At 42.7% G+C, this 22354-nt stretch overlaps 1 protein-coding gene across 4 annotated transcripts in view; it reads right to left on the reverse strand.

Annotated features, from left to right (window-relative positions):
• LEKR1 (leucine, glutamate and lysine rich 1) overlaps positions 1–22354 on the reverse strand; it is a 185287-nt gene that overhangs the window by 109276 nt on the left and 53657 nt on the right. For all 4 annotated transcript variants that reach the window (XM_073359605.1, XM_073359602.1, XM_073359604.1 and 1 more), the window contains one exon: positions 10967–11181. In XM_073359605.1, coding sequence (XP_073215706.1) covers positions 10967–11181 — 215 coding nt within the window. The remainder of the gene's footprint in view (positions 1–10966; positions 11182–22354) is intronic.

Raw genomic sequence — 22354 nt, forward strand, 5'->3', positions numbered from 1 at the left:
ATGAACAAACACACTGCTGGAAATCAGCTTGGGAGAGAAGTAGGTTAGACCCTTCAGAGCTCTTTTTGAACAGAGGAATAAATCCTTAAAGACGAGAGCAGGGGTGGGCAAACTTTTTGGCCCGAGGGCCACATTGGGATTGCAAAACTGTATGGAGGGCCCGGTAGAGAAGGCTGTGCCTTCCCAAACAGCCTGGCCCCCGCCCCCTATCCGACCCCTCACACTTCACTTCCTGCCCCCTGACTGCCTCCCTCAGAGCCCCCCACCCATCCAACCCTCCCTGCTCCTTGTCCCCTGACCGCCCCCTTCCGGGACCCCCCCCCGCCCCTATCCAACCACCCTGCTCCCTGTCCCCTGACTGCCCCGCCCCCTATCCACACCCCCACCCCCAACAGGCCCCCCGGGACTCCCACACCTATCCAACCCCCCCCACTCCCCATCCCCTGACTGCCCCCTGCCCCGAACCTCTGCCCTACCCAACCGCTCCCTGACAGGCCCCCCAGGACTCCCACACCTATCCAACCACCCCCTGCTCCCTGACTGCCCCCCGGGACCTCTCACCCCGTTCCCCTTACTGTGCCCCTCAGAGCAGCATGTCTGGCAGCAGTGCCACCTGGCCGGAGACAGACACGCTGCCGCTGACCTGCAGAAGCGCGCAGCCCCGCCGCCCAGAGCACTGCCTGCGCAGTGGTGTTGCTACGGGGGGGAGGGGGGAGATAGTGGAGAAGGGGCCAGAGGCTAGCCTCCCCAGTGGGGAGCTCAAGGGCTGGGCAGGATGGTCCCGCAGGCCGGATGTGGCCTGCAGGCAGTAGTTTGCACACCTCTGGACTAGAGGTTATCAGTTTTGAAGGGCAGGACCTATGAATCAGTTCTGCTCATTTACTAACATTAGAACTGAATGTTTAATTTTGTCAATTAAGCATACCTCTTCCTAGCTTGAAGAGTCAATCTAGTAGTCAGAGAGAGAGGGCATCATCTTCCTAGTACTATCCAGGACATTGTGTTAATTTATCCCCTTCCTGGAACTCATCTAACTCTTGTCTCTGATTTTCATAAGTATGAAAGTGCCCCTAATTCAACCCAGAGGACTAACACAAGGCCTTGGCATCACATAAATCCCATTTAAACCCCATTAGCCTTGTGCAGAGGGCCAGCACAAGGACTGAATTTCTCTCGGAGAGCAACAGAGACAAGCAGAGACCATCTGTACCATCACCTGTAACAGAATTCACAGATTATTATTTTGCAAATATTAAAAAAACCCATACAAAAAAACCCCTGTTATATGAAACCACTTTCTGGTTTTCTGCTGGCTGGTATAGTACCCCAATGCTATTACTGTATTTAATAAAGCTATGATCTGATTAATTAAAATAATATGCACTATTAAATTGGCACATATTACTGATTCATTAAAAAGAGTCAAATACACTATTTCTTAGTTAATTCCATACCTCTTCTAAACAAATATACCTTTTCTCCAAATATAATATAACTATTGTGCACTTCTCCTCTTAGCCTCAGCTTTCAGAATGAAGTAAAATTGTATGAATAAAGGCCCTGAAAAATTATAGCACTGAGCACATGCTCACTCCCTCTACAAAGAAAAGGGGGCACCACACTGCTTCGTTCTGTTGGCAATTGATCTGTGCAAAACACGTGCTCATTGAATTCAATATCCATGTGCCACCTCTTGGCAAAATAATATATCTATTTGTCTTTCACAATTGAGCCTTTAAGGAGCGCCCACATGCTAAATTCCAACACCCACATGAAACATCTGTATCACATTGCAGAACTCTCATTTACTTTATGAAATTATTCCTTTTTATGTACCAAGTGATACACATCAATGCAATGCGAACAAATATATTACAGTGGTGATTATAGTATTTTGTCAATCAGTGAGGCTCTCTACCCTAGTAAAAGATGTGGAACTCTTCTCATGTTTCCCCATATACGACTCGAAGGCATGACAGAAACAGCTGAGTATATTTTCTAAGACATATTTTAAACTTCAGTCAATGACTCTGTTTCTTACACAACTGTTTTTCAACAAGGCATTCCATTTAGAAACAATTCTGCTTTTTTTAATATATTTCTCATGCCTTGTTCTTTATTCTTAATTGTGGTGGCAAGGAAATAGGAGTCCATCTGCCTCTTATTCCTACTTAACAGCACAGTCCTCTGACTCAGTCATTTTCTCAATGCTGAAATATGACATTTAAAACAGAGGACTACTGGGGGGATAAGAAGCAGAAGCAAACAAGAGCAAGCTAACTGCAGATAAATTACCTTGTAATAAAGAACACAAACCCGGAAAATTATGCGCTACAGGAGCAACCAATATAATATATTCCAAAGCTCTCTATAAGGTATCAGTATCTTTTTAAAGAGAACTGGCATGTAGTCAGGATATATTCTCTGACAAACTCTAACAGGGCTTGTCTACATAGGGACACTCAGGAAAGTTAAGATAATCAACTAAAAGGTGTGACTTTAATTTGGATACATGAAAGCACATTAAACGCCTGTGTGGATGCTCTCATTCAGAAGTAAAAAGGCCTTAGCTTGCTGTATCTTAAATCCTGCTGCAGGAAGGCCCTCCACAGCCACAGAGGAGAAGGCAGAGTCTTCCCCAAACGAATTGTGAGCTGCTTTCATTAAACTCAGGGAGAGATACACAAAGTGTGAAACCTGTCCTTTTACTTTTAGCCTTCAAACTGCTGTTGGTCTTGAACTTCTGGAAAACTTCAACCATCCCACTCCAAAACTCCACACCCAGGATACAATTCAAGCACTGGCATTAAGTAGGACAAACCTTTTGGCTAGTAATCCACAGGTTGATATAAAGATGAAGAATATAATACACAAATTGCTATGATTTGGCATAGTTCATGATTTTGTAAAGATTAAGGACCAAACGGTGGCCTCATTTTTATGAGAGACACTAGAGGAGGTTGAGAAATTACAGAGGCCAAGTAAAAGCCTAGTGGGACATTCATTTTGCCTGAACACAACAGATGTATGCAGGATCCTCAGGGCCCAGTATGGTGAGTCTGCTTCATAAACTCTTTATACCTTCTGCGAAAAGTATCAATATAAGATCTAAAACACCTGCTGCCAACAGCAAGCATGTTTTTCTTGGTCTTATTTTTTCTCATTTAAAATATGCTAGCATAAAAGGGGATACAATGGAAATAATTTAATGAAACCAAAAATTATTTGTAAAACTGAATAGAAAAGTATAGGGGCTTAAGGTTCTAATTTCAAAACAAGCAAAATTTTACCTTATTGAACGTAAACAAGCACAGAATGTTGATAATGCAACACATCTACAACAGGGGTCTCAAACTCAGTTTATCTAAGGGCCACTGCCAGTCCTCAAATCCTCCCAGCGAGCCAGTAATGTCACTCATGCCGCCCAGAACCCGCCCCCCAAAACTCTACCCCCCCAAAAACTCCACCCCACACCTGCCTAAGGCTCTAGGAGGGAGTTTGGGTTGGGGAAGTCTGGGGTAGGGGACTGGGGTGCAGGCTCTTGGAGTTTGGGTGCTGGGTGCAGGCTCTGGGAGGGAGTTTGGGGGCAGGAGAGGTGAGAGGTTGGGTCTGGGAGGGAGTTTGGGTGGGGGAGGGGATCTGGGGTACAGGCTCTGGGATGGAGTTTGGGTGCTGGGTGCAGGCGGTGGCGGTGCAGGAGGAGGGAGTTGGGTTGCAGGCTCTGGGAGGGAGTTTGGGGGCAGGAGGGGGTGTGTGGGGAGGGGGTGCAGGCTCTGGGAGGGAGGTCGGAGGGTGCAGCGCTTACCTGGGGCTCCAAGGTGGGGCAGGGGGCCTCCGCACACTGCTGCCCCCAGGCACCGACCCTGCAGCTTCCCATTGGCCGCAGGGGTGCTTAGGGTGGGGGCAGCATGTGGAGGCACAGCCCCTTCCCACCCCGGGGCTGCAGGGATGGGCCGGCAGACACATGGAGCGAGCAGGCAGACGCTGCTCAGCTCTTCTGCACTGCCGGGACCCCAGGCCGTTGTAAATCACCTGGGGGGGAGGTGGGGCCCAAAACTGGTGGAGCCCCGCGTGCCACATTGGAGAGGTTCACGGGCTGCAGATGGCCCGCGGGCTGCAAATTTTAGACCCCGATTTACAAAATAAGAAAACATTGCCAAATTTATCAAACAAAGTTGTTTTCATGATCGTTTCCTATGGGGGAATTTAATTTAATTTCAACTACAAGTTTTTTCCAAATACTAGATAAGTACAAACATATGCAGTACTCTAAGGTCCAAAATCCTACCCTTCAGAACAGCATGCAAGTGAAAAATTTCAGACTAGCTCTGCATTTTACAAGGGCAGCAGGATTTATTGTATCCTGACTTTTTTTGTTTGCTTTTCATTTACTATGGGACAGCTTTTGCCCCCAACATGCTGTTGCCCCTTCAGATCTGGCTAGACAGGTCCACTACTTTTAGTCCACAGAATGTACTTTCCATGTATGCCATCATCCCCATAAACACCTCATTATCTCAGCTCCATATAAAGTTTGTCCAAGTCAAAAACTAGTTATAGTATCAAATGACGCACTATTATGTTTTGCCAACCAGAGGTGTCTAGATAACCTAATTATATTCCATGAGGATCATGGCAGACAACATACATGACAAAAATATCATAGATATAATAAAGCCATGCATGTATCATAAAACATTGTAATGGACTCTCTCTTAAGCCAGGATTATGGTCATCAAGAAAATGGATTCCAAAAAGAAAGCAATAAGGACTACAGCATTTTGTGGCATGCAGCTAAGTAAACAAAATGCAAATTTGCAAGACATTCCTGAGTGCTGAATCTTCCATCAGCATCTTAGTAAGATACGACATGTAAAATCACATGTCCATGTAGCCAGAGAGCTTCCTATTTATGACCCATCCATAATGTGTATGGAATAAGTTACTCACAAAATTCATTCCTGATACACTCATATCAGATGAAATGTTACAAATAACTTATGCTCAGTGCTAGATCCTTCAGCTTTAGGTCAATTCACACAAATGTCTTCTCAGTGTTAGTCAGGATTAAAACTTCAGTCATAAACAGAGATTTTACGGTTCAGATATACCAAGAAGATATTATAAGAGGAAGAAGTACTCTATGTATCTAAAGTAAGAACAATTCAGAACACAGAAGACATACAGAGGAATAAATAATGAGACAAACATAAGAGGTTAAACACTGTTTAAAAATGTAGTCAGACATGCTGATAGTAGGCAATTGTTGACCAAAGTAACTGCATATCACCAGAGACAAATATTCAAACAACTCCTATAATACATGTTTGCTCTTGTTATTCACTACTTTTCTGATTCACTATTTCTTATTTATTATAGGTACACTGCATCCTGTTACATTACATCAGTTATGATGTATCACCATGTGATTTATTGCATGGGACATGTTATATTAGGTTACCTCTGGAACTTGACAAAAGCAGAATATCTGCCATTCACACCAAACTACAAATACTGGAAAAATACCCACTACTTTTAGGTTAAAAGGATACTGATTAGCTTGGTAAAGCAACATGATGTGGCATGTTAAGTCACTATATCACACTGTGTAGTTTAAACGTACATAAACTAATGCAGCACAAAGAATTGCCTTGTACCAAATTTTTAACAAACAGTATTAGTATACACAACTGCAGATACCAAAATACACACATGTTACACACAGGTTGGTGGGTACCCAGAATGTATCTCTCAGAGAACCAACTGACAAACCTAGTTATACTTATTTAACAGTAAAGACTGCTATTAATCAGGATGACAATTCTGTTGATAATTCTGTTTAATTAGGGCTCTGACAATTTACTGATGATAGGCCTTTGAATTTAATCTCAGTCTTGGGCTAGCTTTGTCTGTTTGCTTCTCTAATAGCAGCTCTAAGTCTCCCTTTAGTGATCATACAAATAAGAAATATAAGAAATACTTCCCACACCACCTGTTAAACGTATTCCATCCATGCTGAGCTGCTATACTGGACTTCTCATGGCTGCCCTTGCCACTGGGTAAACAGCAGGCTTAGATCCTTTCACATTAGACATAGTGCCTCTTCCCATCTCCATAGGACTGTTTGGTAATCTGATGAGCTCATTATAATTCTGCAGCTCACTAGACAGCAGTATTATCATTAAAAAGGAATATTCTGTTAACTGGAAATTCCATTTAATCAGAATGAAAGACCATCTACCATATCATAATTTCTGAAAAAAAAGATTGTTCAGTGTCTCTAGTTATAACCCACCATGTCAGCATAATACAGAATATGCCATGCTTCAATATAAACAGACCACTGAACTCTAAATCATTATGCAAATATGAAGATATACAGCTCATTCACACACAAGAAGAGTTCTCCATTAGATTTAATTTACAAATCCCACACTCTCCCTATGTCGTAATCTTTATGCCTAGTTTTGAATAATAGTATCTTTCATTATTCGCTTCCTCAGGCCACTATCTTATGGTATTTACTAAAAGTCATACAGTGATTTCAAAGGAATATTTTTATCACTGCTCCTATACAGTAGCTCTTGATGGAAGCAGAAAGGAATACATATGCCAGCAATACTCCCTATTGAAGACAGACATGTAACCACAATGGACCAATCTCAGTATGGAATAACTGTTCCAGAGTGAGCCATCCATTGCCTGAGACCTGCTGCGCCACCAGCCAGGAGCCTCCAATGGTAAGCACCTCCCGGCCAGAGCCTTCACCTTGCACCTGCTCCCACACCCTAACCCCCTGCCCCAGGCAGAACCCCATCCTGCAACCAAACTCCCTCCCAGACTCTGCACCCTCCATTAATATAGTAGAAATGTGCAGCCCGTGATGACTTACCAAAATTCATGGAGTGGCCCCCCTGCAAAAATTATTGCGCACCCCTGATCTAGGTACTTATATGGCTCTCTCTCTATGGAAGTGGTCCCCAAGCTGTGGGACACACCTCCCTAGAGGGGCATGGAGGAACATTTGGGAGGGTGTGTGGCAAGGCCCAAGCCAGCCCCCACAGTGGGTAGGGAGGGGGCGCAACCCAGCCCCACTCTGCGTTACCAACAGGTAGAGCAACTCACAGTAGTCTAATCTAAAAGGAAAAAAGGAATGGGGTCTGTATCTGAGAGAAACACATCCAGTCTCTTGGCCAACCACAAATTAAAAAAGGCATTTTTGGCCACTGATGAAACCTCACTCTCTAGCCAGCCCCATCTCACCCATGCAAAAACCAGGACCATGGCAATGCACTGAGTGGTCAGTAAATGTAACAACTTAATACGGCAGCAGCAATGAGCCGGGATACTTAGAAAAGGTACTTAACGAGGCACAATAGCTTATTTATTTTTATTATTCAAATACAGCTGGATCAAAACCCCATTAAGTCAATGGGAAAACTTCCTTTTGCTACTACTACACTTGGAACTAGAATGCTAAAAATAGTAGTGCAGCCATGGTAGCAGTGAGCAGCAGCATAGGCTAGCTGCCCTAAGTACAAAGCCTCCCAGACTCAGGCCACCGCTTGTTGCTCCCCGTGCTACTGCAGCTACACTATTATTTTTAGCACGCTAGCTCAATCAGAGCTAGCATAAGTATGTCTACTTGAGCTGAGAAGCACACCCCCAGCTAGAATGGCCACTGCCAAATCCTCAAAATACTGGACATTTCAGTACTTCTGGGAAGGGAATGGGCCCACCCCCATCAGCGTGACCTTGCACACACAGTGCGACCTCGCACACATTTTGAAAGCACCCCACCCCCCTGCTGGTGTGAAGATGCAGAAAAGTCATGCCTGCAGGTGTGGAACGGCGTGCTTTTCAAAATGGCATCCCCCTTCGGTGATACTGGACAAAACCACATCTGGTTTTGAACTGGAGAAGGGACAAATCATAGAAAAAGAGGACTATCCAGCTTAAAACCAGATGAATGGCCTGTCTGCCCCCAGCTTCAAGTGTAGACATAACCTTTGACTCCAGTGGGCTTTGAATCAAGCCTATAGTATGGGCAAGGCCTCCGGGAGGAAAAATGCATTGGTGAAATTTTCATTAATTGTTCAAGCTTTGTCACAAAAATACTGATAAATGGAAAATTTAGTTCACCCCTAGCAAACAGCTCTAAGCAAGAAGAATGTGCTGCTACATCATCTGCTAATACACTGAATGTTACCGTTATTCACTGTGTAACTGATGCTCAGGGCTGTAAAAACAATTAGAAGCAAATGCACGCTTCTAAAAAGGGTTTTTGAACCAAAGAAAACAGAGAATCTATTTCTTCTTTATTCCAAGCTCTGAGCCCAGAATGGAAAAAAATATCAAAAACACTGCAATAAGCGGAAAGGGCTACAGACAGTGTATTATGTAACTCTGAGTGGCCATACATATTATAGGAGTAAAGATTTATTGGCAATGACTGCTGAAGATGTTCTCTAACTCAATCTCAAATGTTACAGTCATGTTAAATTATTAGTCTCCTTGCGTGGCTCACAAGACTGTTAAAGGATGACGGAGTGCTTTCCCTGTAGGCCACTAGTGCAATTCAGTGTTTCTTCTCTAGTGTTTCTAAGACATTCTAGGTGAATTCTAAATGAAAGTTATTACTATCATAGGGCTTGTTAATGCTCAATGTGTAATGAGTTAGCAGTTTCAGTCCATTTCACAAAAGCTAACACCACAACTGACAGTCTTTAGAATTAGGCTGATGAGTGGCTGGACAAAGACTTACAACCACTCTTTCACCCCTAAAGATGGTCTCTCCAGAACAGTGCCAATGTAGGGTGGTAAGGCATTGCAGGGAAGCTTTCAGTGCTGCTGCTCATGCCATACTATTACGTGGTCAGAGGACTTCAGTGTCTAGCGAAATCAGCAACACATACTCACCTTTCACAAACACCACATTATTGCTAATTAAAAAACAAAATGGTACTGTTTAGATTAGAATCATATTCTAAACCTACAACCGGAAAATACATACTGGTTCAAGTAAGAGCACAGAAAATGAGGGCACAAGAAATGGTACAGAATATAGAGTGAAGTCTGGTTAGAGAAGCAGAAAAATGAGAGAAAATAATGGAAACCAGCTCCTCAAAACTTTTTGGGCTCGGAGAAGCCAAAAAATACTGAATTTCTTTTACAAAAGATGGTAGTGGAGGTACACTATTATTTTGGTAAGAAATCTGCTAGTGTCATGATGGATCACCAAAAAACATGTAATGGCATATCCACAATAGAAGGTGAAATATAGTACATCTCCAACAACCCTACAGTATCAAATAAAAAGAAATCAACATATTGTGGAAACTCGTTTATAATGACGATAACAAACAAGTTCCATACCAAACCAAGTTCTTTATATCATCACCAACAAATATCCAAGATGGACTACTATAAGATGCATAATTAGGAACTTAGATCTGAAAAAATATTTATAGTTAGTGTGGGTGAAAGGTAGAAAAAAGGACAAACAAATAGTGGGAGAAAAAGTAAGAAGGATGAAGGCAGGAACAGAAGTAGGAAAAGGCTTTTTTAAAAACACAATTTCCACGTTTAGCTTTCTCCTGTCTTCCAAAAACTAAGCTGACATATATGGTGCAATATTAAATAATCAGTTTGCAGATGCAACAACCAAAGCTACACTGTGGGCCCAGGAAAAGGACAGAATTTCATAACTAATGCTTCTGGTTTAAGCTTTAAAATAATACTTGCTGATAAATAGGTAGAAGAAAATGCAGACTCACCTATTTGTATTAATTGAGAAAGGAAACATTTATAACTCTTGATCACTACACCCAAGACCATCAGTTTAAAGCCATTTCATATCAGTTTAATACTGGAGAGTGGTACAGCGCTGACAGATATTTAAAACATAGTGAAAACAACATATGTTGCAGAACTAGATGTATAGTCAAATTTCCCTGCTTCTCCTGTTGCTTGTTAGGTTTTCACATAGTCACAAGGAAGAGAAAGACCTCTTTAAAAAAAAAAAGTGACAGTAGAACCATAAAAACTGAGGGAAGAGGACTCAGTGGGTGTACCTGAAACTACTTGTAACTAATGTTTTTAAATTGTCTAGAATTCAAGTTGATTATGCCCTTTAATGTAAAAAGACTTTTTCTTCCTTTTTGAGAATAACTGTCTGACTGAATGAACTTGTTAATTTGGTTCTCCAGTTTTATTACTGCTATGATGATGAATGTAGGCACTAAGCAAAATCAATCAACAGATAAAATATAGTAAATGAAATATTTATGCATTTGGTACTGCCAATCTACTGTAGTTCCTATGAAGGCAAAACTCCCACTACGTTAATGGGACTACCGCAATATAACTTGCATTTTGCATGGCAGTAAATGTTTGTAAGATGGGTTCCCAAGTAGGACTTAGAAATAAGAACTTAGAAGCCCTTTCAAAACTACACACATATAGTACTAACCAATTTCACATCAGTTTCAGTGCTCTAAATAATTCTTTTTGGAAACTCAACTGTAAGCTTTTCAGTGCAAGGTTTCTGTTTTTTCTTTAGCAGATTATTGTACCTATTGTAAGGCAGTAAGTACACATTTCAGAAATGTAAAATCCTTATTCTGTCAACCATAATAGTCTAAATTTGATTTGAACAATTTTAGATAAATTATGACTCCAGTAATAAAGGTATTTTCCATCTTTGTCAATAGCTTTCTCTGAAATAATCTGACCTTTCTTTCACTTAAATTTGTTGACTGGCTCTAAACTATTCAGGTAGTAAATATTTGATTCTAAGGAATGCTTCAAACTATGATTTAAATTAAAATACTAAAATGTATTCAGGTATGAACTACACTTGATTCAGGTTGATTCTGGAAGGAAAGCCATTCTGAAACCATCCTTTCAACTACATGGATGAGAGTGTTAATATGAAAAAATATAAGGACAAATATCATGTTCCAACCTTTCTGTTTTTGATTCACTCTCAGCCGTGCACTGTTCAAAGTCTTGACTAAGACACTGTAGTTGTGCTTGAAGTCTTTTTTCCCGCTCTACGCTTCCTTCATAAAACTTCATCTCCTTTTCCATTGCTTTTACTTTGTCTTCCATCAGCTTAAACTCGTGAAGGATCAGATAGCTGACTCCACAATATTTACACACTGTCTCATCCTGGGACATCTAGAAAAAGAACTAGTCATCAGAATGCTTAAAAGAAATGTATTGAAACTAATTAGCAAACTGAACAAATCTAAAACAGGACTAATTTTAAATGATTACCACAAGGATTATTGATGATCAGAAGTCTATTTATTGATTTACCATATAATAACTAAAATATTTGCTATATTAGCAAAATTAAATCAAACTATAACCCAGTAGTTCTGCCTATTGGAATCCTTACAAGGTGCCTGGACTTGTTAATGTACCATACATACCCAGGTGTCCCCAAAAGAGAAGATGGACTCTCTGAAGTATATTTTCTGGGGAAACAGTTCAAAATAAAGAAAAACACCCAGTTTGTATTTTAGAAAGCTAATTCTTAGTGGGACTTTCAGACTGTCCGAGCCAGAATAGTGTTGCTCTGTGCTGTTTCCAAACAACTCATCTTCTCTTAAACAGACCAGAAGAACAGCTGGAAGTGAATGAAGTGATACAATCCAGCAAGTCTTACAAAAGTACATTCAGAGTTCACAAAAACCATGAGTAAAATAGTGATCATCATTAGGTCTGCTTACATGGCATGTGTGTCATATGGAAACTCTATATGATTTGGCAGGTGTGAAGTTATTCATCATCAAAAGAGAAATTATTCAGCACACAATAGACAACTGATTGAACCACCATTTCTTAAACTGAGAGGCAGAGTTAACTGGCAAGACACTGCAAGACTTTCAGCAAAGCTTGGTGAAAAGCTAACACACAGGGAAATGTGGTGAGGCTTTCAGACATACAAGATATTTGGTTAGTCAGTTATCCCTGGGCTTTCCATTCTAGTCTCTCCAAGACTTCCAGATCAATTCCAGTACAATTATGTTTTTTTCCAACAATAGCCCTGCAAACTCAGCTTATTCTTTCCGGCTCATTCATCAGGGACAGTAGAGTTTCTTCAACTGGAACATACATATTTTACAATTATGTTGATGCTACGTAAACCAGAATAGAATTCTGCTATTTCCCCCCCCCCCCATACACACAATGGTGTTGTCTCTCTGATGCAGGGGTAAAACTTACTTTTGTCAGTTAGATAAGCAACTTTAGTTCTGAATATACACACAAAGCAGATTTTTTGAATTGGCCCAGTGGCCAGGTTCCATAAGCAGCCCTTCTGCTCAGGGCAGCGTGGCCCAATGGCCAGAGTCAATAAGCGGCCTTTCCACCAGAACAGCATGGCCTAATGGCCGGAGTCAGAGTAGCCCACTTCTGTGGGATTGTGTGATCTATTGGCCCATTGGGGAACTGGGGCACCATTTAGGAGGGTGTGGCCCTCCCTGCTCCTCTAAATCCCAACCCAGGCCCCTGGCAATAGTGGGGGTGCTCACCACCCAGTCAACAGGGATCCTCCTGAAACACGCTGACTGGTTCCCTGGTTCATGCACTAGAGAAGAGTTTAAGTCCCCTGGACTGCTTCCTACCCTTTCTCCCTCAGCAATTCTCCATAGTTCCCCATGGTCTTTGGGGTCCTCAGCTGGCGTAGCTCCTGCCGGCGAGGTCTCTTCTGCAGGCTCGTCAGGCAGCCTGGAGTCCATCTGGAACACTGCGTGCCATGGCTCTGTAGTCAGAGCCTGTAGCAGTTCCCTGGAGAGAGCCCGCAGCCTGCATCCTCCCCCTTCAGCATCCTGCCCAGATTGAATTGGGCTGCTTCCTTTTATACTCTGCCTCCAAGCTGAGCACACCCGGCAGGGGCTGCACTTCCTCAGCCTGCAAAGCACAGTTAACCGTTTCGGGGCTGGTGTGGAGTAGGTACACCCTGTCACACACCTTACCCCTCAAGACAGGACCCAGCGGGGGTCCTTCCCCCTTGTCCTCCTGTAGTGGGGCAGCTGCCCCACGTCGGCGTGGAAGGGGTTAAAGCAAGCCAGAATGGCTGCGCAGAGCCTCAGCCAATCAAGTGGAGGCTTGAAAGCAGCCTATCAGGGCCAGGCTGGGCCCTATGAGAAGGCTGCAGGGCAGAGAGCAGCAGAATTTCTCCCTGGAGAACGAAGTGAGAAGAACTGGTTCTGAGAGAAGCACCTAAGACAGAGCAGTGCTCGGCAGGGTCAGCAGAGGTTGGGAGAGCTCTAGGCTGACGACTGCCAGACTGGGGCCCTGACAAAAAGGGGCAGAGAAGGTGCTGGGGCTATGGGGAAGTGGCTCAGGGAAGCAGGCAGTAGAAGAAAGTTAGAGGAGAGCAGCCCAACCCCAGTTCCGAAGCATCTGTTTGTAAAATGAATGGTTTTGAGAAGTCTGGGTGGAAGAGGACTGGCTGGGTAAGTCGCTCCTTCAAGATCTGAAAGGCCCTCTCACAATCCTCCAACCATTGAACATTCTGCGGTCGGGAGTTCTTCATGAGGTCTGAGAGGGGGGGTGACGATCATGGCGAAGTCTGGCACAAACTGCCAGTCGTACCCTGCCAAGCCAAGGAACTGCCTTACCTTCCTTTTTGTCGTAGGAGCGGGGAAATCTCTTAGGGCCTGGACCTCGGGGAATGGAGTTGTCCTGCCCCCACCGTATATCCCAAGTAAGTCATTTCCTTCCACCCGAGGGAAAACTTGGAGGAATTTGCTGTGAGTCCTGCTTCCTTCAGGGCTTATAGAACCACTGAGAGATGTAGGTGTACCTCCCAGCTTGCGCTCTAGATCACTATGTCATCAATACATGCGGCTGCATACTGTCAGTGTGGCTGCAACAGCTGGTCCATTAAATGCTGGAATGCAGCCACGCCCCATCTAGCCTGAAGGGCATGGTGATGAAGTGATATAAGACAAAGGGCATAGGGAAGGTTGTCTTCTCTTATTATGTCAGGGTAAGGGATATTTGCCAGTACCCCTTGGTCAAGTCTAACGTTGATAAAAACTTGGCACTTGGGCGATGTTGGTTGCGGACCTTCTGTCCGGGCACGGTGTCTATCTGATGGCTGGTGATACTCATCCATCCAGAGTAGGAAGATAAAATGGAGGGGAAGCTCTGGACCAACTGTTGTAGCCTTGCTTGTTCTTCAGAGCTTGCCCCATTGTGATTGGTGTTGGGTCGGGAGGTCCACTGGCCCCAATTCGGGTTCTGGGGGGTAGTGGTGATTAGCAGACCCTCCCACGCCTTCCAGACTTTCAAAAGGTTACATGGTATACTCATAAGGTCTTTTCGTCGCCCAGGGAGCTAGACCTCAGTCTACTGGCCCCATGCGCCAAACAATCTCAAATGGTCCCTGCCATTTAGCAAGCAGTTTTGATTCTGAAGATGGCAATAGCAGCAAGACCCTAACCCCAGGCTTGAAAGTCCATAGCTTGGCCCCCTGATTATACTGGAGTTCCTGGGTGTGCTGCACCTGCAGCAAATTTTCCCAGGAAAACTCTCCCAGCTTCTGGAGACGTTCTCGCAGATGCAGGATGTAGGACACTGACCTCATGACCCTTGATTCCTGTTCTTCCCAGGTTTCTTGGAGCAGGTCCAGGATTCCCCTTGGCTGTCTCCCGTAAAAGAGCTCAAATGGGGAGAATCCCATGGAGGCTTGGGGAACCTCTCACATGACAAACAGCAATGCAGGCAGAAACTTACCCTATTGTCATGGGTCGTCATCCATGAATTTCCAAAGCATAGCCTTCAGGGTTCCGTTGAACCTCTCAACTAGCACATCGGTTTGTGGGTGATAGACCAATGTCCTGAGAGCTCGAATGTTTAATAGACGACAATTTGGCCATCAGCTTGGATGAGACATTCGTTCCACGGTCTGTCCAGATTTCTCTGGGTATTCCTACCCTGGCAAAAATCTTAAGGAATTCTGTGGCTATGGCGGGGGCCATGGTGGTCCGTAGCGAGACAGCCTCCGGGTATCGGGTCGCATAGTTGACTACCACAAGGGTATACTGGAACTCCGATGCACTTTTCTCCAAAGGCCCCATCAAGTCTAGGCCGATCCTCTCGAAGGCCAGCACGCTGGCACTTGGGGCAGGAGGCACAAAAGTCCCGCACTTCCTGGTATATACCCGGCCAGAAGAATCTCAGCGCCACTCATTGCAAAGTCTTCTCACACCGCATATGCCCAGCCCAGGGCACTGCATGGGCTACCCATAACAGATCCCGTCGAAACTGGCAGGGGATCAACAGCTGCTGGAGCTCTTCTCCCATCTGGGGCATCTGGGTCACCCAATAAAGGCGGTCCTGGCTGGGATGATTTAACTGGGAATTGGTCCTGCTTCGAGCCGGGGGTTGGACTAGATGACCTTCAGGGGTCCCTTCCAACCCTGATATTCTATGATTCTATGATTCTATGACCTCAAAATATGGTCCTTGGAGGCATCAGGCAGCGTGGAGTCCATCTGGAACTCTGCGTTCCATGGCTCTGTAGTTGGAGTCGCAGCCTATAGCAGCTCCCTGGCAAGAGTCTGCATCCTCCCCCTTCAGCAGCCTGCCCAGACTTAGTTGGGCTGCTTCCTTTCATACTCTGCCTCCAGGCTGAGCATGTCCAGCAGAGCCAGAGGGGCGGGACTTCCTCAGCCTGCAAAGACCCTTTGGAGGCTGGTATGGGGTAGGTATACCCTGTCACAGACTCAAAGAGGGGAGGGGCGGGGGCAACATGGTGAGAACAATAGGAAGATTATTTTAACAGTGCATTTTGAATTGACTGGAGGGGAGTGATGTGGGTATCAGGAGGGTCACAAAGGAGGTGATTACAGTAGTCAAGTTAGGAGAGGGCTTGGAGAATTGGTTTTGTTACTTGGACAGACAGAAAAGATCAGATCATAGAAATCTTGTGTAGTAAGAAGCTGCAAGATCTGGATGTAGCGTGAATGTGCAGAGCAAGAGAAATAAGAGTCTAAAAAGGTTGCAGGCCTGAGTAACAAGAAGTTTAGTAACGTTGCCAACAGAGAGAGAGAGAGAGAGAGTGTGGTGGGCTTGGAAAGAAAGTTCAGTTTTATCCATGGCCTGGTCTACACTGGGGGTGGGATCGATCTAAGATACACAACTTCAGCTACGAGAATAGCGTAGCTGAAGTCGACGTATCTTAGATTGACTTAGAATCACTTACTTCGCGTCCTCACAGCACGGGATCGACGGCCACCACTTCCGTGTCAACTCCACTTCCGCTTCTTGACCTGGTGGAGTTCCGGAGTCAACGGCAGAGCGATTGGGGATCGATTTATCGTGTCTACACTAGACACGATAAATCAATCCCCGATAGATCGATCACTACCCGCCGATCCGGCGGGTAGTGTAGACATGGCCCATGTTAAGTTTAAACTGATGGTGAGATATCTAGAAAGAGATGTCAGAGAGAAAAGCTAAACTGCAAGATTAAGTGAAGAGAGAAAGGTCTGGAGTGGAGAGGTTGCATTTGTGAGTCATCAGGGTAGAACTGATATTTGTAGCTATGTGAATAGATAGATTACCCAGACAAAGGATGTAGACAGAGAAAAAAGTGGGCCTCAGATCGACGCATGTGTCCAGGGCCAATCAGAGGGGGAATCCAGGAGGGCCATTAGACACTTGTAAATTTTGTGGCATTTGATAAGTTTCGCAACTTGTTTTTATGTGCATCCCTATCGGACCAAAATGTGATACACTCTCTCAGCTTAGAGATGCAAATTTAAGCAAATAAGATATGTGATCTGGTAAAAGACATAATTTTTTTGCCCAGAAAAAGGCTAGAAAAGCATTTGTAAAAAAAAAAGTAAATTATGTCTCACTCTGTTTTTTTTTTTTGGTGCCTTATTTTGTTTTCATGTGTCATCATTTTTTTATTTTTATTACGGCTAGGAGCCTCAAAAGCTGGAAGTGGCCCAGTCCTCTCCAGACCTCAGAGAGGGCCTGTGTGGGACCCCTGAGAAAGTGAGAAGGGCGATCTGTTGAAGGAGACACTGACCAATCAACCACCAAAGAGGCAGTAGGAGAACCAGAAGAGGACAAAGTTTCAAAAAAGATTATATGCCCTACAGTGTCAAAAAGCAGCAGAAAGCTCAAGGAGAGTGAGGATATGGAAGGGGATCTGTAATTCATGCAACACAAAGTCACTAACAAGCGTGATGAGAGCAGTTTCATTTGAGTGAAAAGGGTATGAACCAGTCTGGAGCAGATCCAGGCCTGACTAGAGGATATCCAGGCTGGAGTTAGAGGAGAGATGCTCAAGGGAGCAGTTATGCACAAAGTATACGTATTATCTTAAAGGCACATGGAAGAAGGAAGATGGGGCCACAGCTGGAGAGGCAAAATAGAGTGACTGAGCATATGGGAGATCACATCGTGCTTTTTATCTTTGTTTCAATTACTTATGGTCAAAGGTATCATAAAGCAGTATGACTTAGAAAGATCAGAAATCAGAAAAACTGCAAGCATAGCCTAAGTTAAAAGAAATAAATCCCTTGTGCTAAGGATGGTGGAAAGGAAAAAAGAGAAGTTCAAACACATGTGCGCACACAAAAAGAGCCGGAAAGGACATTTTGTAATGTTTTAAAAACTGGGGTTGAATAGAAAAAAAGATTGCATTTAATCAAAAGGCAAGTAATTTGTCAAAAATTATTAGCTAAAGAGTCACTATTTAAAGGTTCAGTAACATGCTGCATTTTAAATGTAACTGGATAAAACAACATTTTGGGATATTTCCTCTGGGATTACCAGGACAGGCATTATTTCCTATCTCTTAATTTTGACTCAGAATAAAATGACAGTGGCTCTGAACAAACTAAAAAATCAAGTTTATTTTTCCTGGCAGTTACAATCTGTGCTTGGAAATATGAAACTGTTATTCAGAACAAATATCATAAGATTCCAAAGCACTAAAATTACTATATTGAAAAAGGACAACATGAGCTGTTATGGAGAGGGAGGAGGGGGTTGTTATCCCAAAAAGAACATTGTGCTCTCTTGAAGTACCACCACTTCTGTCTTTCAAATAAACAATTATGGGCACTTTACTCTGTCCCAGTGTAAAGAACTCCCTCACATTAAAATTTCCAGTTCAGACCCTTGAGTACAGATCTGTTTCAGTTTTACTAATTGAATTAAATGGTTGGGAGCTTTTCAGATATATTAAACTGAAGTACTAAAAATAATCTCCTTTTTGAGTTAATGAATAAAGTTTGTTCTAAAATTTATTTTTCCTAGATAAAGTAAAAATGTGACACTCCTTCAAGTCAGGTTGCACTTTTAGTGCCTGATCCTGCATTCTCTGTGCACCTAAAATTTGCACTAAAATCAATGGATTTTACATCAGTGTACCCCCCTGCTTGCTACCTAACCTCTACCGCCAGCCCTGGCTATTATATGCAGAAAACCAGTTATTGTGGCACAGGTGGGCCATGGAGTTTTTATAGCATGTTGGGGGGGCTTCAGAAAGAAAAAGGTTGAGAACCCCTGGTCTAGAGTACAATGAAAACACATGATTCGTCAGTGAAAATGTAGCTAATTTAGGGCCTGATCTTGCTAAGTGCTCAACATCCTCAATTGCTTTGAATTCAGCCTAACAGGATTGGGTCTTTAGAAAAAAAAATGTTTAGAACTAAAGTGCATCTGCATCAGTTAAACAGTAAGAGAAAAGAACTGTGACTGCCTTTCCCTGGTAAGTGTACAGCATTGTACTGTTCCTGACATTGCTATCATGTTGTTAGACTGCTGATAAAGTCACTGAGTTTTAAATTGGAACGTAAGAAGAATCATGTATACTACTATCTTTGAAAAACCCCATTATAAACAGCTACTGATAGTTACGAACCTAAACAAATGTAATTATTTTCTTCTGTGATATGACATAGGAAAGGGCTTTAATTAATTGAGACAACAAGCCCCAAGTATATTAAGGCTACAAAATAGTGTCTGATAAGTATAAAGTAGTCATTCACCTCAAATAAAATTAGTTTTCAAAACTAAAAGGTTTGACAATATTAGAGGGTTGCACACTTCATTGTTTATGTAGGCCAATCCGTAAACTCAGCCAAGACCCTGTCCTACTATGGCAGGGCTCCAGGGCCCCCCATTCTTGTCTGAACTCTGTTGATTTTGGTGAAAACTGGAAATCTGGATTTTAGTGAAAATCAGGCTTTTCTGGATTTCCAGTTTTCACCGAAATCAATAGAGTTCTGATCAGAGTGTGTGGGGGAGGGCCTGTCTGGAGTGGAAGGCTGGTAGAGTAGGAGCACACCTGGCCAGAATGGGCCTGAGAGGCCCTCTTGAGGGGCCCAGAGAAGCTTCTAGCAGCCTGAGTTCCACTAAAATTGGGCCCACAGAGTGCCCATTTAGTGCTGCTGGCAAAGAAAGCTCTCTGGTGCCCTAACAATATCCCCTGTTCCCTAGCCCCAACCTACCTACACCATTCTGTCCATTGAAGTCTTGACTATTCCCTTGAAATTTTGGAATTGACCAGATGTGGTTTTCAAAAGTTACCACCATACAGACAGACCAAAAATTGCTATCAATTTGAGTGTAGGTCCTTGCTTCACTTGGCCAAAAAGAGGACCAAGCACAGCCATTTTATGTTAATCACAATTTAAAGTTCAGAGACAAAACTTTTTACTGCTTATACACGATGTACTTAGAATGAGAAGAGGGTTTTTTTGGTTTCTGGAATATTATGACGATAATCTATAAAGACCTGAGATCGTTAAACTGATTAGATAAGAGTACCTTAAGGTGATATTAATACATCAATGTTTCTGAATTCCCAGATGGCAGTGGTGATTCGCAGTGCTTTTCACTATCTACAGCTGGTCAAGAGACTGCTGCCCTCTCTCCCCAATGTACTATAGGAGGAAGACTGGGTGAAACAGAGAGTAAAAAGAGTAGGAGGAGAAAAGATCAGAGCTGTAAGCAGGGGTGCTGGGACAATTTGTACAGTGGGGGTGCTGAGAGCCAGTGAACCAAACTGTAAACCCTGTATATGATGGAAACCACTTCAGGCCAGGAGATGCAGCAGCACCCCCAGCACCTGTAGTTCCAGCACCTATGGATGTAAGTGGGAAAAGGACCATACAGGGCCTCAGCAGTAAGGATGGCGAGGTTGAATCTGACATGGTAGAAGACAGTAAGCCAGTTAAGTTAATCAAGGAAGAGGAGTTGTGATTGAAGCAGTTATAGGAGAGATGACTTTAGCATGGTGTTTTCAACAGACTGGAGGGCAAAGTGGTGGAGATCAGGGGAGGTAAGAAAAGATTACAGCAATCAAGGCAAGAGATGGCCAATAGATGGACATTAAAAATGTTCTATTTAACTTTACATTAATGTACTAAGTGCACTGATAGCCACATACGTGAGAGAGCTCTTGAAGATTAAAAGAGCCAAAGTAGCACAAATCACAAACAAAAAACATAACACCAAATTCATTGAAAATGGGAAGACACCAGAGATAAATTTGACCCATAAGAATCTGTGCCAAGGACCTGATCTACATAACAGCAGATACTATGAAAGCATAACAAGAAGTTTGTGAAGTATAAATAATTTTGAAGGGCAGCATTTCCAGCTGTTACACTATAGCATCTCTAGGAGTAGATTCAGCTCTGAGCTGTATTAACTTTTTGAAAAACTAATGGTGTTCCATGGCTATGCTGAACTTCTTTTAGCCCACCAAAGACAAGTGGAGAACTGAACCAAGATGGATAGCCATTCATATTATGTCTCTCTGACTCTATACAGTAGACATCTGGGGAGCATAAATTACTCAGGAGAAAGAAAGCTTTAGTGGTCTGACCCGTTCTTAGTCAGCTGAATAAGTCATGCTAGTAGCTTCTGAAATGACAAGAATGGAACCTTAAATTATTTCTAGATGTCTGAATAACTTGTAAGGAGCATGACCTTGGGATACAGCCCACTTTGGCCCATATTTTAGATTCCACTGACAAAAGTTACTATAGTACAGGAATTGCATGTTTCAGTACTTATAAAAAATGAAAAATAACCTATCCAATGCACCTGAATCTTTTTTCCTTATTCACCTACTTATTTAGAAACAGATCTTTGTGCCCCAATGCTAAACACAGGGCTAAACACTTATATTTGAAATATTCAGTTACAAAATAATGAAATATTGGCCTTTCATCTTAAAGGCCAGCAACTAAGTCCCCCTGTTTTGTGAGATTTTTAAAGGTTTAGATAGATTCTGACATAAATGAAATAAAGACCTGAAGCTACAAGCAGGGGTGTAACTGAATGTTTAGTTTTAGTATTTGGCCAAACAGCAAAAAACAATATTTATCCAAAACTGTATTAGAAGCTGAACAATGGATATAAACAGAAAAACAAACTTTTACTAACCTGAAGTTCTATGTTTTGTAATTCTTTCTCCTTTCTGACTTTTTTATTCTCCCCTGTATTATTTTCTTCTTCATCTGAATTCTTCACCCCCCTCCCCTCTGTCACTCTAACTCCCTTTTCTGACAGATTACCCCTACTTTCTCCTGTTCCCTTCTCTCCTAACCCTGAATTTCCCCCAGTCTTACAAGACAAAAAGAAATGACTGAGCTGATCACACATCTAGGACTACAGGGAGAAAGAGAGATTTCCTCCTAACTATTCAACTTTGAATATGTATTCTGTTGAAACTGATCCAATTCTTTATTCAAAGCCAAATTTCAGTACAGTCCTATTTATAAGCAAGCCTCAATTTTATGTACTCTGAGACTACAAAAAAAAGGTTATTGTGAGTCAACTTTAAAGCAAGGATTTAGTTGGAAAATAACACAGCTTGCCATGTGTACAAGTAAATGGCAGAATAATTATTAGACACACAAGGTGAGTGAGGTAATATATTTTATTCTGTTGGTGAGAGAGACAAGCATTTGAGTTTACAGAAAGCTCTGTGTAACATGGCTACAATAGCACTCCATAGAATAATTATTAAAAATTTCCCATTGGAAAATTGCACTATTTGCACATTTTGAGTATATATGAACACAGTAAAAATAGGAGAATAATAAGAACAGAATATCCCATGGGTTGAAGAGTTTCATTTAAAACATATACTGAAGCAATCAGCTTGTCTTAAGTGGAATTATATTCAGATTTCATGCAACTTCCACTTTTTCAGACATTTGCTGCCTGAGAATAAAGAAGAACAGTTAATCATAAAACTACCATAGGATTTAAAATCACGTTGTGTATATCTTTTGCTATATTTATACCACGTGGTCACAAAAACCCGCACAAACTGCTATTTACCAACCGTAGTATA

Source organism: Lepidochelys kempii, chromosome 9, assembly GCF_965140265.1.
Source record: "Lepidochelys kempii isolate rLepKem1 chromosome 9, rLepKem1.hap2, whole genome shotgun sequence".
NCBI lineage: Eukaryota > Metazoa > Chordata > Testudines > Cheloniidae > Lepidochelys > Lepidochelys kempii.